General features: G+C 43.3%; 1 protein-coding gene across 1 annotated transcript; it reads left to right on the top strand.

Moving 5' to 3' along the window:
- Positions 1 to 10,965: 10,965 nt before the first annotated feature.
- Positions 10,966 to 12,236, top strand: LOC113024847 (putative nuclease HARBI1). Its single transcript, XM_026172212.1, has 4 exons — positions 10,966 to 11,401; positions 11,474 to 11,589; positions 11,663 to 11,774; positions 11,850 to 12,236. Exons 1-4 carry the CDS (start codon positions 10,966 to 10,968, stop codon positions 12,221 to 12,223), a joined length of 1,038 nt encoding a protein of 345 aa, XP_026027997.1. The 3' UTR covers positions 12,224 to 12,236.
- The last annotated feature ends 4,229 nt before the right edge of the window (positions 12,237 to 16,465 follow it).

Genomic DNA, 16,465 nt, shown 5'->3' with positions numbered 1-16,465 from the left:
AACTATAATGAACTACCATGTAAGAACAAGCCCCTGTGTGGTATGTATGTAGTGGCTGACATGAAGAATTCCTACCTGTGGCTAGAAAAGGACAGCACAGCGGCTCTGATCACGATAGTACAAGAACACGCTCTGAGCACCAGATCCACAGAGGCAGGAATCTCCACAGCCAACAAGACCAGACTGTTGCAGAGACGTGAGATGCATGCTGGAACAGCGTCCACAGATAGACGCAATCAAATGACTGAGAGAATGTGTAGCAGGGGCAAGCCATTCATTTTGAATGGGGACACATAAGTAACTGGTTCTGTTGTTGCTCAATACTCATAACCTCTGTCTCTCTTCCACAGCATGTCTTTATCCTGTCTTCCTTCTCTCACCCCAACCAATCACAGCAGATGGCCCCGCCCCTCCCTGAGCCTGGTTCTGCCGGAGGTTTCTTCCTGTTAAAAGGGAGTTTTTCCTTCCCACTGTCACCAAAGTGCTGCTCATAGGGGGTCATATGATTGTTGTATTATTGTAGGGTCTACATTACAATATAAAGCGCCTTGAGGCGACTGTTGTTGTGATTTGGTGCTGTATAAATAAAATTTAACTGAATTCAATATTGATTTTCTCTCTTTAGAAACTGCTACTGCTAAAAGTAGATGTTAATGAAAATGAAATGATGAAAATGTGAAATGGGTATCGTAAAAACTCTCACTATTTAATCAACATTCCACAACATGTACTATTTCATCCCAAACCTCTCTAAGTATGAAGTTACCTCTGTGAATTTGTTGCTGTTGTTTTACTGAGTGCATTTTCTCCAGCACATTTGTAATCTCACGCTCTTCCGTTATGCCAGGTACAAAGATGAGAAACATCAAATGTCCAGAGCCAAGGGGAAGAGGTCAGAATCATCTCCTTTGTTTTTCAGCTGAAACTCCTGATTTTCTTACAGCGTCCTCAGTCCGCCTTGTTACGGTTCACCTGGAGAGGGGTACATTCTCAAATCCAGAGTCCATCAAATACTCTTTAATAACTCCCCATCAGAGAATGGCTTACTGTGATCGCTATTTTGTGGGAAATTACAAAGCTGTTGCTGACTGCTCCATCCCTGGATGTGGAAAGCTTGGTGAAAACTCGTTATTTTTGCAGTTTCACTAGCAATGCTTCCGATGTCCATTCCTACCCTGCATCAGTCAAGTTCTTGTATTTCTCTGTGTGCTTAGTCTGGTGATGGTGATTTAAATTGTGATCCTTATGCACAGTAATCTAATCCACAAACTGAAGACACGGCTGACTTCATTAAAATATGTAAAAGTCCAGCTCTTGTTATAAACTCTCGCAAATTTGAGTCTCACATGAATGTCTGTTCCAGTGCATTTACACTGAAGTTGCATTTGCTTGCACTCAAGTACTTTGTCTACATTAAACCGACAAAGCTGTTTTATGATTCCCACAAAATAACAAAAAAACAGGGAGTTTGTCAAAGAGTAGTTGGTGGAGATTTGAATATTTGTGGAATTCTGAAAATCTTGAACAACATTTGGTACGACCGATTTTATTCTTAGTCCATTTTCACTCTCTTAGGCAGCTTTCTTGTCATGTGATCTCCAGGCTTCCTGAAGGACATTCAAAGCTTTTCTTTTGATATTTGCTGCCTTCTCTTTCCTTCTCTGTCTGCATGATCACTCTGCTCCAATAATATTGAAGTCCGAGCTCTGTGGAGGCCAATCCATTACTGATGCTGTTCCACTGTGTGCATTTTTACCCAAATATCCTTTCACCACGCTGGCAGTATCATTGGGATCATTGTTATGCTGAAAGATGAAACCGCTGCGATGCTTTACAAACGGCATTAGATGGTCAATTAAAAGATGAAGGTACTTTCCTGTGTTCACAGGCTGAAATGCAACTCTTAACCATGAAACAGCCTCCGCCATCAAACCTCACAAGCTTCTAGTTAGAGGTTAGGATTGGGGTACTAAGGAGGACTGATGATAACTATATTGCGCTGCTGCGTATTTCTTATACGATTTAACATTTCTAAATTTATTTCCCCATTTTATGGTAGCTTATTTTTCTCTCTTGCTTCTGGCTTTATCTATGTTTTTCCCATCTTCTTTGCACATCTTTTCCACGCAGGTGTAATTCTGGCATCCTTTCCATTGCTAATTGTATTCATTGGGTACCTGTGCGCTGCCGGACCCCCGAATTACCCCAAAGGTATGAATAACGTATCCATCTATTATAAATTGGAAAGCACACCTAGCAGGAATTCAATTTCAAATCTTTACTCTGTACTGTGGGAGAAAACTTTACCCCAGCAGCACGCATGCATCATATTTCTTCCACAGAGCTGCAGCAATAAACAGCACTGCGTTGAGAATCTGGAGAGTAGCTCGGGCTGTTTAACTTAATGGGATTTGGTGGCAATAGGAATGTCTGCTCAGCAGCTCTGACTGATGGTGTCATCTCAGACGAGCCAGTCAGTTAAGTCAGTGCTGGGCTAAAAATAAGTAACTATTCAAAACCAGTCATAAACTGCACAGCACAGCAGTATAGTGCAGTACTGAATCAGTTACATCACTTAAACTGCAGTTTGTTGTGTTGATTTCCTACTTTGGTCGTAATAAAACTGCACAAAGGCATCCTCGACCATTCATACCAAGTGTAATCCAGCGTGCTGAGAGAGGATCGAGTGAGATGGAGTTTGTGTCCTTTGCATCCAGGCTCAATAAAGAGAAACATGATGAAGGACAGCACAGTGTGTGTGTGTGTGTGTGTGTGTGTGTGTGTGTGTGTGTGTGTGTGTGTGTGTGTGTGTGTGTGTGTGTGTGTGTGTGTGTTTGGCGGAATAACGGGATGATAGGGCATCGTGTTCAATTTCTGCTATCTTTCTCTTTATTATTTTTCAAGAGGTAGCCAGAATAAGGCTCCACTCCGACACCTATTGCAACCGGCAAACTGTCAACTGGTTCGTGTCGATACAGGGATTTCATATTCTACTTTCCACCCACACTTGCATGCTCACTCACAAACTAGCAGTCGGCCTTGTGTCCTTATGTGCAACTGCTTTTTCTTCTAACGTTCTCACTGTGTATCCCACGTTTTCTGATCCTCGTTGACTGCATCAGCTCAGCAGTTCTCCCCGCACAGCCAAAAGTATCGTGGCAACAAATCTTGTGGCCTAATCTCACCTGGGCTCATATTAGAGCGGTCGCCGCTTATGTTTTCCAATCCCATCACCAAACACTCGTATGATTAAATTACTGAAGCAAATCGGCCAAGGCGGCGAGGATGGGTGGGCCCTCATTTCGGTTGCATTGTGCACCTAACTCCAGGGAGCTGGATTACTAGACAAAATTTGTCAATATCAATGTGCTTTGGATGGTGGGCAGAGGAAAATAAAAACTGACAAACAGAACAATAATTTTGGCAAAAGTAGATATAGTGGCATTGATGCAATCTGCTGCAAGTCTGGCAACGGCGTGTGCAAAGCTCTGAGCAAAGCTGGGCAAAGCTGCACGGGCTATATCAAGCTGTGCATGTGAAATGATAGTGGAGAAGGGTTCAGACCTGGACGAACACAGACATGACATTATAGGGATAAGATGGAAAAAATAGTTGTTGTACAATGAAAGTCGCAGCTTAAAGCCTGACTTTCCAAACAAAGTTAGGTTGCCATGTAAATCCCAACGGGACACTGACCCCGCCTCACCTTCTAGGAGCAGCTTCAGGGAAAAAACTATCGATTCCTGTTTTAAGGCCAGCGCCTCAGTCAAGGCCAAATGACAAAATCATTTCTTATATATTTTCCTTATTGATTACTCTGTGGCTGTGAAGCTGATCTAATCAATATTTTTATATTTAAAATTGATCAAATAACAATGTGTGATGCCAGACGGCTCACTTGCAGTGTCAAAACTACAGCATTGGCCACCAAACTGTTTCCCTCGGCTCCAACAAGAAGAGCACAAAGTAAAAGGAAAATGAACACAAACTGACGCAAAACTCAAAACTAACAGGAAGAGAGAGAAGAAGCACAGAAAGCAGAGATTTGTATAATAGCTGCACAAAAGTGGCTCCAAATGGAAGAAAAGATCAAATAAGATTAAAAATAAATACAAACTGGGGCAAAATAAGTAACAGAAACGTAAACATATCACAAAATGAACTGGGAAAAGAAAGAAAAGAAGTGAAACAAATTAACAAGAACTCGTGTGGCATCCTTTGATTTCAGTCTGTCACATCCTGCCTCGCTCGTCAAGTCGGGCTTGAAGTTTCACAAAAGGACATCACTAATCAATGGGTGGCATCACGGTGGCTACATCCATCCTCTACATGCAGACCTGGCTGAACCCATCGTAAACACTAAACTGAACATCTACCTAAAGAGAAATGCAAGTCACACACAAACAAACCAAAGGAGCAACAGCAAGACGAAGGACATGGAGCACAGAAATGTAAAAAAAAAAGGTGCAAACGGACTACAGGAAGGAAATTTAGATCTTATTCCGAGACACAAAAATTCCATCCTGAGGAGCAAAACAACTAAACGGAACGCAGAGATTAATTTCTACTGTATCTCTAATGTGAAATGACACCCAAAAATGTCGTGATCCTGGGCCATGTTGGCCGAGCAGTCTTAGTTTTCATGTATTTTTGTATTTTGTTCTGTATTTAGGCCGCGGTTCCTGGGTTGCTCTGTTAAGTTGTTCCTTATTTGATTTGCCCTTGTGACCTTTACCCCCTGTGTGCCCCTCTGTGCATCTGTGAGCCCCCGTCTCCCCTCCTTGTGTTTTGTTCAATGTTTTCCCCAGCCCGTTACGTTTGTGCTCTCTCTCTCTCCTCCTGTCTGAAGCTCTGTGTACTTCCTGTTTTACTTTGACAGTCTGCCGTCAGTATGCGTCATGTTGTGTTACCAGTGTTGGGGAGTAACGGAATACATGTACCGCCGTTACGTATTTAAAATACATAATATGAGTAACTGTATTCCGTTACAGTTACCGTTTAAAAAGGTGGTATTCAGAATACAGTTACTTTGTTGAAATAAATGGATTACACTGCGGTACTTTCCTGTTTCATGTTGTCGCGGGTCAGGACTGTTTGGTTTTGTTTGACAGCTACGTTCTGTTGTTCCAGGCGGCAGCGTTACGGTTGCCATGGTTACAGGGCGACGCTCTCTCTCTCTCTGCGACTGTGTGTTTCCTGGGTGAGAGAGCGCCTTTTCGTTGTTGTTGTTGTTGTGCTAAGCTAACAGGCAGAATGCTACAAGCATAGCTCTAAAGAATGTAGCATCATGGGCAGTGTAGTCCGTGTTGCAGGGAGAATGGACTGCCATACACGTTATGGGTCTGTGAGCGCGAGGAGGGAGAAAAAGGGGAGTGGAAAGGTACGAGTTGTCATCGAGCAGAAACGAGAGCTGGAAGCATGTAAATATAATAATAACCACTTCAGCCAAGAAGAGTGCCTGACGAGCCCAGTTGTAAGTAAGCTATTTAGACTCGACTGTACACCGTGTTCGTGTTTTCCTCCGAAAACAACAAGTTCTGTTAGAGCAGTCTTTCAACGCCTCTCTCTGTCTCTCGCAAGAAAAGTTGACCCAGACAACAAAGTAAAGCTATTTTTCGGCTACGAGCCGACAGGGACCCCGCCGTATTAGTCAGAGGTCCCTTTACTACAGTTCAGAGTCGCGGACCTTCAGTAATAGTAATAAATCACACAGCAATAGTACATTCACGTAGTTGTAAAAAGCATGATAATATATTAAGTAATCCAAAGTATTCAGAATACGTTACTGTCATTGAGTAACGTAACGGAATACGTTACAGAATACATTTTGGGGCATGTATTCTGTATTCTGTAATGGAATACATTTTAACTCATTCACTGCCAGCCATTTTCAAATCAGGTAACTCCCCACTGCCAGGGTTTTTGAGCATTTTTACTCATTGTTGAAGAGCCACAGAAAACTGTGTGTTATGATCATATAAACGCTGAACCTACCAAAATGAAGAACAGACTCTCTTCTTTCATCCAAAAAAAAAGCTTGTTTCTACCATTTTCCATTCTTTAGTAATCAGCTGTAGAAGAGAGGTGGGTTCCACCAAAAATGCCTGTTTTGACCAAAAAAAGGGAGAAAACAAGCTTTTCGTGAAAAATACATTTCAAGCAGAAAAGTGCCTTTGACACTAATATTTCTTGCTTTGTGACACATCTAACATATAAAATAGTTTTTCACTTCTATAAAACAGAAATAACACTGAGAAAGGTTATGTTTTATCAAAACAATTTATTTACAAATATATGAAAAAATAAAATGTACATAGTGAAACATTTATTCACAATGAATAATTCACTTTTGTGTGGTAATCATTATAACACTTTCCGGGATGCAAGGGCACACAACGAGACTTGCACCACATTTTTGTCTCACTGCGCAATCCCTTACGTGCGCAAACCCCGCACCTCCTTGCAGGTCTACTTTTACTGCTGGTGGGCTTCAGTTTTTCAAGTTGCCCGAGGTTGTATTCTAGCCCCTCCCATTGAAAAACGTAATTGACGTCTATAGATGTCAATGGCAGTCAACGTAAGTTTTTCAATTGACGTCTATAGACGTCAATGGCAGTGAATGAGTTAAAAGTAACCTTCCCAACACTGTGTGTTACTCCTGCCTGTCTCGTTACGAGTATCTGTGTCAGCTGTGTTCCCTGTGTGCTCCCACTTCCCTCGTTAACCCTCTGTGCATTTAGGTCCACGTCTCCCTCATCCTGTGTGTGAGTCTCCCTGTGGTTTCTGGTGAGCGGTACGTTTAGTTTTTCCCAGTTTAGTTTTCTATAACTTGTTATCTGTTTTTCCAGCAATAAAGCTGTGCTTTTTGAGTTTATCCCCCGTGTCCCCGTGAGTTTGCGTTTGGGTCCGTTTCCTGCCTGCCACACAGCCGAATCATGACACAAAAAGGTGTAAAATACTCAGAAATAATCCAGTTAGTAAAAAGGAGAGAAACACTGTAAAGAGAACTCCACTAAATTGAAGAGTTTCATCCCCGCATCCATCCATTTTCTTAACTGTTTATGCAGTGGATGGGCTGGAACCTGTCCCAGCTGTCCTGAAGCAAAAGGCGACACACCCTCATCAGATCATCGGGTCATCACAAGGTTGATTTTCCAAAGGGTGGCTGGCCTCTCCCTTAGAGATGAGGTGAGGAGTTCGGCCATCCAGGAGGGGCTCAGAGATGGATGAGTGGGTGGGTAAGTTTACTTGAACTAAACTGGCAGAACAGGTTAAGAACATCGGGGTGAGACTGTGATGTTATAAAACTTACAACACATTTCTGTGCTGCATCTGAGGTTTCTACAAGCCTACTGCAGTGGCTTCACTAGTTCAATAGAATGAGTCAAATTTTAAACTATAACTATATATATGACAGAGTGCATCACTGTTTGTGAGATGGGTGAGTGTGCTCAGTGGCGTCTGAACCAGCATGGAGCCCTTACGCTCAGAAAAAAGCTCTTTGTAAGCCTGTTCTCAGATCTGAAGAATCAAGTTTGTCAGTAGTGAATCTTCAAAATCAACCAATCCCAAATCTGCGGGGGCTGCGAACGATGTTTAAAGCTGTTACCGACACGCACATAACCTTTTCCTTTTTACAGAGCACCTGTGTATTCTGCTGAGTCTGTGTGAGGGTCAGGAAGCTTTTTTGGAGCTGTAGCTTTGAGTGTAGGTGAGCAAGTCCAAATGCTGGGCTTCCTATTGATTTTTTTTAGAACCATTTTTGCTCTAAAAGGAATTCACTGTAAAAGAAATGATTAGGACTCACCAAGTTCAGTCAGTTTCATTAATGTAGGCCACAATGCAAGGCACGAGGGGCTTTAGAATCTGCACAGCACACCGTGTGCCTTGAAACAGGTGAGAAGAATATTCAAATTAAACCATTTAATAGCAGAGCAGGACGTGGTGTGAATATGTCTATGGCTACTCTATTCTTTTAACAGCTACATAAACATATAGATAAAAAGTAATTTTGAGTATTTATCCATTTTCTTCCACTAATGCAAACCAGAGGTGAGCTCATCCCAACTGACAAGGGGCAGGTTACACCCCGGACAAGTCGGCAGTCCATCACAGTGCCGACCAACGGTGCATTTTCCAGAAGAGACACCTGAGAAATTGGGACAATAGAGCGCAACCATTTTTCTCATAGCATGTTGCAGGCACAATTAAGTGGGGACATAAATCATGTACTTTTGAATCATGACGCTTCATTGTTCTTTTTGGTCCATTACTACACTGCTCCTGTCCTTTCATTATTTTAAGTTTGTGAGTGAATAGGATGCTGTGACTGATGTGTTTTGAAGAAGATCTTTTTTTGGTTCCTACCATCTCCCGAGGGAAGTGTTTGGCTCTTTAGCTGCTCAATGCTTCACCACATTCACCAGCTAGTTTCTGACCGTGTCAGTCTGCTGTTTCATGCTGAGCAGGTACAGTAATGAGGGTTCATGGAAGTTTTCTGTTGCCTGCAGCAGTCAAAAACAATGCTATTAGAGTGAATGGCAGTAAACCAAAAGAGTGAAGTTACAGACCAGACACCTAAACGGCGAGCCAATAATCTCTAGCCAGAGGGGAGTCTGAGATTTTGGTGATACATCTTTGCAGATTCATGCAAGTGATACCTTGTTTTTGCACTGTCAGTGATAGATCGTTACTATAAAAGTATTAAATATATCTTCTTTAAAGATCTTAGCAAACTGTTCGGGTGGTTTTTAATTCATTATTTCTTAAATAATGGAGGAAATCTGATGGAATTTCTAAGTTCAGAGTTGAAGACAGATGTAAATGGAACTGTTTAAAATGAGAGAGGTGAGGCCGGGTAATGCGTTCGGGAGCTTACCACTCTGTAACTGTTCCCACTCTTCATCATTGTGCCTTCGGCTGAAACAGGGGTAAATGGATGAAATTGCAATTCAGACAGCAGTGGGTGCCCAATCAATTGCTTTTCAGATGCTTGTGTTACTGCCCAGGCATTTTAAACACTTGTCTGCGCCTCTGAGCTTTTTTCTTATGCAAGATGCTTCCACCAGACCAGCTCATCCTTTCAAATGATGCATTGATCTTGTCAAGCCACCCATATGCTAACCAACTAAGTGGTAAACCAGGGATGTATATTCTTGCATTTAAAGTTAAAGGCAGCAGAGACTTTACAGTTGTATTCTGGAGAGAACAAATGGTGATAATTTGTAGGACGCTGGGGAAATACAGACAGAGGATCGAGCTATTGTCTGTCTTTCTATCATCTCAGAGTAATCAAGTTATACATCGCATTTGATCCTCTGTATCTGAGTATGTGCTCAATGCACCAAAAGCCTTACAAGACTTCATTGTGAAACAAAGTCCCCAGTCACTTCCTTCAACTAAATGATGACAAAGCAGAAGTTATTTCGTTTGGCTCCATTAAGATTGTAACAAGACACTTGGTCTTTATCCACATATGTTTAAACTGTAGTTAAAAATCTTGATGGTAAATGGTCTGTATTTGTATAGCGCTTTTACTAGTCCCCCCTAGGGACCCCAAAGCTCTTTACACACCCAGTCATCCACACATTCACACACTGGTGGAGGCTACAGTTGTAGCCACGGCTGCCCTGGGGCAGACTGACAGAAGCCAGGCTGCCATATCGCGCCATCAGCCCTTCTGGCCAACACCAGTAGGCGGTGGGTGAAGTGTCTTGCCCAAGGACACAACGACCGAGACTGAACGAGCCGGGGCTCGAACCGGCAACCTTCCGATTACAAGGCGAACTCCCAACTGTTGAGCCACGATCGCCCCATTAACTATCAAATCAGTAATCCTTTAAAGGGCGGGATTTAGCATTGTTACATTAACGATGGTTTTGTCAACTTGAAAACAGTTTCCCTGCTTTTTATCAGCTTTTGGCTCCCTGCATGTTCAGGCTGTTCAACTCCACTGTCTCTGATTTGCAGATGGCTTAAAATGCAGATCCTACACCTCGCGTACAAAGGAAAAGACAGCCCATCGCTCCTGCCTTAACTGAGCTGTGCTGACGACCTGTGAAATACCAAACTGTATCATGTGTTTTTAAAGCCCTCCGTGGATCAACTTCACGATATGTCACAGATCTCATAACTCCATAGTTTGCCTGCAGGTAACAACTTCTTTTTGTCCTCCTGTCTCAGGCTTTGTCTGCTCTTCCTCACAGTAAATGGACTGACTCTTATGTAGCCTTTCTTTAGTCTACCTGAGCACTCGCAGGGCTAGATACAACATGCCTCATTCACACAAGCACATTTCTCAGCTTTTTCTGTCCAAGTGCTTTCTATCTAACATTCACTCGCATCACATTCATACTCCGGCTGATGCATCAGAGAGCAACATGGGCTTAGTATCTTACACAAGGATGTTTGGCATGCAGACTGGAGCAGCCAGGGATCGAACCACTAACCTTCCGATTAGTAGTAGATGACCTGGGGCCCGTTCTTCGTACCTCGCTAAGTAGGTTAGCCGGATTAGATTGTTGACGATTTCGCGTGATCCTGGATCAGTCGGTTCCCCGAAGCTCATCCGGGACTTGCTGTCATAGCAACAGAGCCGTAAGCGTAAACCTGCTCGGGAGCAGGTTTACTTTATGTAAACAGGATTAGATCGCGGCCACGCAGGTATGTCCGCGTCATCATACGAAAGCAACAGCGACATTCCGCCACCGTTTCACCATAAATAAATAACATCAATGTAACTAAAGATAATGCAGCACTTGATCCTTTTATTGATTCCACACAGATACATACAGGTCAGTCCCTAAAAAAAGGGAAATGTACGAGTAATCACGCTATGGCATGTAGGTGATCACGCCAGATGCAACACACATTCCACAGTAGAGGAATAGCAAATTACGTCGTGTAATCAAGATGACAGACCACGGCTATAAAAGCGAAGGTGGAAGTGGGAAGTTTGTCGCAGCCATGTCCTGTCCGTTTCTACGCGAGCCACCCATTGCGGAAGGTGCAAGAGTGATAAGGAGAGTGTTCAGAATCCAACGTATATTGCGGGATAGACAGGATCCTTTAGCACAGCGCGACAGTGTGCTCATAGAGAGATACCGATTTTCCCGTGAGGGTATCATCTACCTAACCAACTTGCTGGATCCCCATGTTAAGAGTACCACCCACCGTAGTCGGGCATTAACAACTGCACAAACTGTGTGCATTGCCTTGCGCTACTTTGCGAGTGGCACGTTCCTGTACACTTGTGGAGACGCAGAGAACGTTGGGAAAAGTGCCGTCTGCCGGGCCATTCGCAAAGTGTACCTGGCACTCAAGCATTTCCTGGGTGTGTTTGTGGTTTTTCCAAGCCACTTAAGACCACAGGTCGTCAAACAGGGCTTTTTCGCCATTGCAGGTACAGTAAATTGGATAGTGAATGTGATGCAATCATGACCTATGTCGGTAACTGTAGCTCCAACGTCCGCAGGCTTCCCGAATGTGATTGGCACCATAGACTGCACACACATTGCGATCAAGGCCCCCCCAGGCCCCACTGAAGGGGACTTTGTCAACCGAAAGGGGGGCCACAGTATAAATGTGCAGGTGAGCAATACTAACACTCCAGATGGCAATATACGATGGGAGGAGTGTGGTCACACATAATGGAATCCCACAGATGGTGTGTGACTCGATGTGCCATATCACAAATGTGGAAGCAAAATGGCCCGGATCAGTGCATGACTCACGGATCTTCAGAGAGTCAGGGTTATGCACATCATTTGAGCGTGGTAAGTAAAAGAGGCTTATGTTGATGCTACATACTCATGTCGGGCCTAACATAACAGCATTTCTTCATTACACAGGGGCCTACGATGGGATCCTCCTCGGAGATAGAGGTTATGCATGCAGGCAGTACTTCATGACACCGTTCCCTGACCCCAACCCTGGGCCACAAACCCGCTACAATGCAGCCCTAGCCAGGACAAGGGCACGCATTGAAATGACCTTTGGGCAACTGAAGGAACGATTCCAGTGTCTAAAACGCCTGAGGGTTGCACCTGACAGGGCATGTGACATTATTGTTGCATGTGCCGTACTGCACAACATTGCCACCATCAGAAGAGAGAGGACCCCCGTGGTGGAGGTGCAGCCTGATGATGACCTCCAGCCAGTGCACCTGGACCAACCTAGTGGCAGAGCTGCACGGGACAGGATTGTGCAACACAATTTCGCATAATAAAAACATGACATGACACATTTTCTATTGACGTTTATTTGAGCATCGTTGTCTGTCCCACCACACACAGGCCAGTCATCAGTTGCCTGGGAAAACAGAGCATGTATACTGCGTCACGCAGGGTCAGCAATAGTGCTCCGTATGAACATGTATTCCTACTTACTCTGGAGTTCCTTTTGAAGCACCTCGATTTCCAATTGTAGTTTATGCCTCATTAGGGCTTGTAGTTCGATCTCACCTAGGAGCTTTTGTTTCTTCAGCTCAGTATACTCCATTTTTTGCTGGAGACTTCTCTTGTAGAGCAGACGTATGTCACCCTGTGTCAATTGTGGTGACAACATTTAACGGGGAATACATGTCATATAGGCAGTATAATTGATCACAACACTGCCCACCTCTGCATCAGCAGGCCTCTCTGCCGGCCTCTTGGCCTGCAAATCATACTGCAGTCAGACACACATGGCAGTACACAAGTAGATGGTATTTCAGGCCAATTCATGCATGTACTCACAGGGTCTTCCGCCACACCACAGCCATCTGACAGGGTTGCGTCACTGTCCTGTGCAATGGTAACACAATGGTGTTACTAAGGGGTGTGGTACAGCCTATAGGTCTGTACAATTGGGTGGGGACAGATATATGTATATCTCCCAACTTACTGTGCATGTTCCAGTCACCCCTTCCATGGGAACAGGTAAAAGTGATGGTGTGTCATGTAACACTACACACAGAGAAAACCCACAGTGCCAATGAATGAATGTCACAGTTCGAATAGCATTTTCATTTAGGCAACAACCACATATTTGACATTGTGCACATGGAATCATGAGCCCATTCACCAGTTATGTAGGTGCTGCTGCTACTGCACCCCGGCTTCTGGTCTCCGGAAGAGCTGCCCCCAGGGATGCCCTCAACAATGGGTCTGGTGGCATTCAACCTTAGGGCCAGCTCCTCTGCTGGGGTGTGACGAGGGGGTGCAGGACCACCACCTGTCTTTTGTTGCTCTGCCCTTTTCTTGGTTGCTGTTATACACAAACACAGGGATTGTTTCAGGGGTGTCTTTTCAAGTGACTGACAGCAATATGAGTGTTGGATATTACCATTCTGTAGTATGTTCTTGTATTTCACTCTTACTTGTTCCCATGTTCTGGTGGGTCCGGTTGTGGCTCTAATGTGTAAGAGGATATCATGTGGTATGATTTGATATGATAAAATATGATATGGTATGGTGCCATGTAATATGTTGCATTACTTACGCGTTTAATTTGTCAGCAACTTTCTGCCAGCCCTCTCTCCTTGCTTTTGCAGCCTTCGCACTGTTACCTTGCGTTTTAATTTCACTCTGGTACTCCTGAAATCCCTCAATCAGGAGTTCTTGCTCCGCTGCGGTGAAGTACTGTGCGCGCTCCTTCGACATTTTCGCCGACCAATCAGAGGCTTGCCGATCACTGTTTCTGCTATCGATGCGTAGCCCCTTTTACGGCACCCAGTGATCGCGCATTACTTCATCCAGCTGTAGTAATCGTCAACAGCAGGTGTGTTCGGGGAACCGGATTAGCGAGCTCACGGTTAGCGCGATGATTTGATCTTGGATGTGTCATTTGATCTTGGATGTAGTAAGCGACGTACGAAGAACGGGCCCCTGGTCTTGCTCCACAATTGGTGTTCACCTTATTCTCATGCAAAGCTCTGTAGTGCCTAAGCATGGATGAGGTGTTGTTGTTATATCTCAGCTCTCTGGCACATAGCAAACACTTCACCTTGTACAAAAGTAAAGACAGCTTAACATAGGTTTTATTGCACCATCAGTATTATGAAAATACATCTTCTGTAGAAATTTACATACCTTGTTGGGAGGAATAAGATCAAAATGTTCCCACACAGGGGAGGACATCCTCCTCTTCTTAGCTGGCTCCATTCTCTCCTGACTTTCTCTCCTAAACCTCCAAACTCTCTCCAAACTGTCTCCAAACTCTCACTAACCGCAACTCTCCATCAAACACCCACATTTTGAATGAAGTCTGAGGGGTTTATATCGCTGTCATAGCTTCCTGAACCAGTGATGTGGTACAGCCGGGCAGCGAGGCTTCGGATGTCATCATTTTCAGCTCCTCCCATAAATGAAGCAAGCCTCGTTACGCGCATCGCGGAAATGCCCTCTCAATTACTCGACACAAGCTTTGAAGCCTCTATACAGAACGTCACATCACTACTCAGCACCATCCAGTGACAGCAGACAGATCATCCAACATGTTAACTGCAAAAACAGATGAAAACAGTACAAAGGTTCAAGTACCACATGTGCTGTCAGTGAAAGCTGCAGCTGTTTTCATTGATACATTTAAAGACAAAAAGTCAAAGGATTAATCACCCATGTAACTGTGTCACTAAATATCAGCATTAACAGTACCTTAGTTTAGTGTTTCAGAAAGCTGCTGATCTCAGACCTGCACAGGTTCTGTAATGTTATGTGCACATTGAGAATTTTAGCATCTCCTAGTGGTTAGCTTGGAGACTGCGGTCAAGTGAATTTTTATGTGGTTTGGCTTGTATTCCTATTGGATGTTTAGAGTCACATGAGTGGGGTGATACAGGAAGCCATTTTAGTATTGGGATTTGCACAATGAGGCGTACCAGAAGTCTCCCTGTTTAATCCTTAAGCATCCACCTGTGTTATGCCATGGAGAAGCTTTGTTTGTAAGTTTGAATTGTATTTCATCTTTATAAGTAGTGAGTGTTGTATATTTTATTGATTTTATGCATATTTGGAGAGATGTATATATAAATGCCTAGATCTGTTCGCCATGTGAAGCAAATGCATAATTCTTTATTGAGCATATTTCTTTTTGTATTTTTTGTAGTTTCACAAGTTCTGGGAAATCACTGTAAGTTGTACGTTGATGAAGACAAACAAGTAAACAGCCCTCAACTTTACTTTCATGCCTGACTCATCATTCAACGCTTTCAGTGCTTACGGCATATGTTTAGCTATCTGTCACTTCGTGTACCAGAACCACGCACGCAGGGGACAGAATAGGTTCTGTTTTAAACACTGAATGTACTCATGCATGAAGACCACATGAGATTTTCGCTGACACAATTAAATAAAACCTGATGAAGGTCAAAGGTCGTCACTTGTATGTTGAACTAAAAACTTCTGATCTGGAATTATTTAAGTTTTCTGCCAATAGTGTGTTATTTATCATAAAGTAATTCAGAGTCAATCATACCAGAAGTAACCAGAGAGCATATTATTAAATATTTAACTTTCTACAGGACTGAGTATAATGTAAAAATCCAGAGCCTCTGAGGATTATTCGGGTATTTATAACATCACACAAACCAAAGGTCTCCATTACAGTGTTCATGAAATGCTGGGTGTATCCATCTTCTGGGGCGGGCCTACGGAGGAGTGCTGAAGATTTTCCTGTGAAGGAGCTGCTGGTGAAGATCATGAGTCCTGCTTGATCAGTGCGATGAGCTTCAATCTTCCTAGTGTTAAATGATGCCTCTCTCAGTCAGTAAACAGAACACCTGGCACAGGACAGCTGTGATGAAAGAAAGGGAAGATGTTTCTCCAAATCTTTGGACCCAGGAAACCCGGTTTGGTCCTCATGGTCTCCCTCACTAGTTTCTCCCCAGCGTGAATGAAGCTGTTGATAATAATGTGGAATCTGTTATTAAATGAAAAGAACAAATTAAAATTACACTACTATGAAACCTTCTGCTGCTGTCTTTATTTAAAGTTTCCATGTTAGCAGGCTGTGGAGTGCTCTGTCAGTGTAATTGATCTAAAAGTGTTTAAGTCTTCAGTCTTATGTTAAAATCTCAAAGGACAGCATTACATTTTTATATTAACAGTAACTCTGGGCCTCTGTGGATTGGGCAGCTGATCTAATCTCTGTCTAAAACTGGATAACAAAAACTAAAGAGTGCTAAATCATTCATTAATACAGACTATTAGAGTAACAGGTGTGTAGCATCGCTAACTAGCTAGCAACAAACCTCCAATACATTGTATATGCTAGCGGCTAATCTAGCAAACGAATTAACAACAGAGTGATTTTAGATGTTGTAGAACTATAAGATGATAAGCTGTGTGGTTTTTTGGGGGGTTTTTTTATAATTGTGACATGGCTGTATTTACCTTAATTGAATGAGTCGTCAGTCGTGGTAAACCCATCAGCAGATAAAGGAGCAGCCGGACTACGTAAAAAGTGTAGGGGACGTGTTCGAGGTCAC

Source organism: Astatotilapia calliptera, chromosome 6 (genome assembly GCF_900246225.1).
Source record: "Astatotilapia calliptera chromosome 6, fAstCal1.2, whole genome shotgun sequence".
Taxonomy (NCBI): domain Eukaryota; kingdom Metazoa; phylum Chordata; class Actinopteri; order Cichliformes; family Cichlidae; genus Astatotilapia; species Astatotilapia calliptera.
This window is presented reverse-complemented; position numbering and strand designations above follow the sequence as displayed.

Bases quoted from the DNA above. Each gene is read 5' to 3' on its own strand.
- LOC113024847 (XM_026172212.1), top strand. From the start codon at position 10,966: ATGTCCTGTCCGTTTCTACGCGAGCCACCCATTGCGGAAGGTGCAAGA. The intron at 11,402-11,473 runs GTACAGTAAATT...CAACGTCCGCAG, and splicing joins GGGCTTTTTCGCCATTGCAG to GCTTCCCGAATGTGATTGGC. The intron at 11,590-11,662 runs GTGAGCAATACT...GGAATCCCACAG, and splicing joins GCCACAGTATAAATGTGCAG to ATGGTGTGTGACTCGATGTG.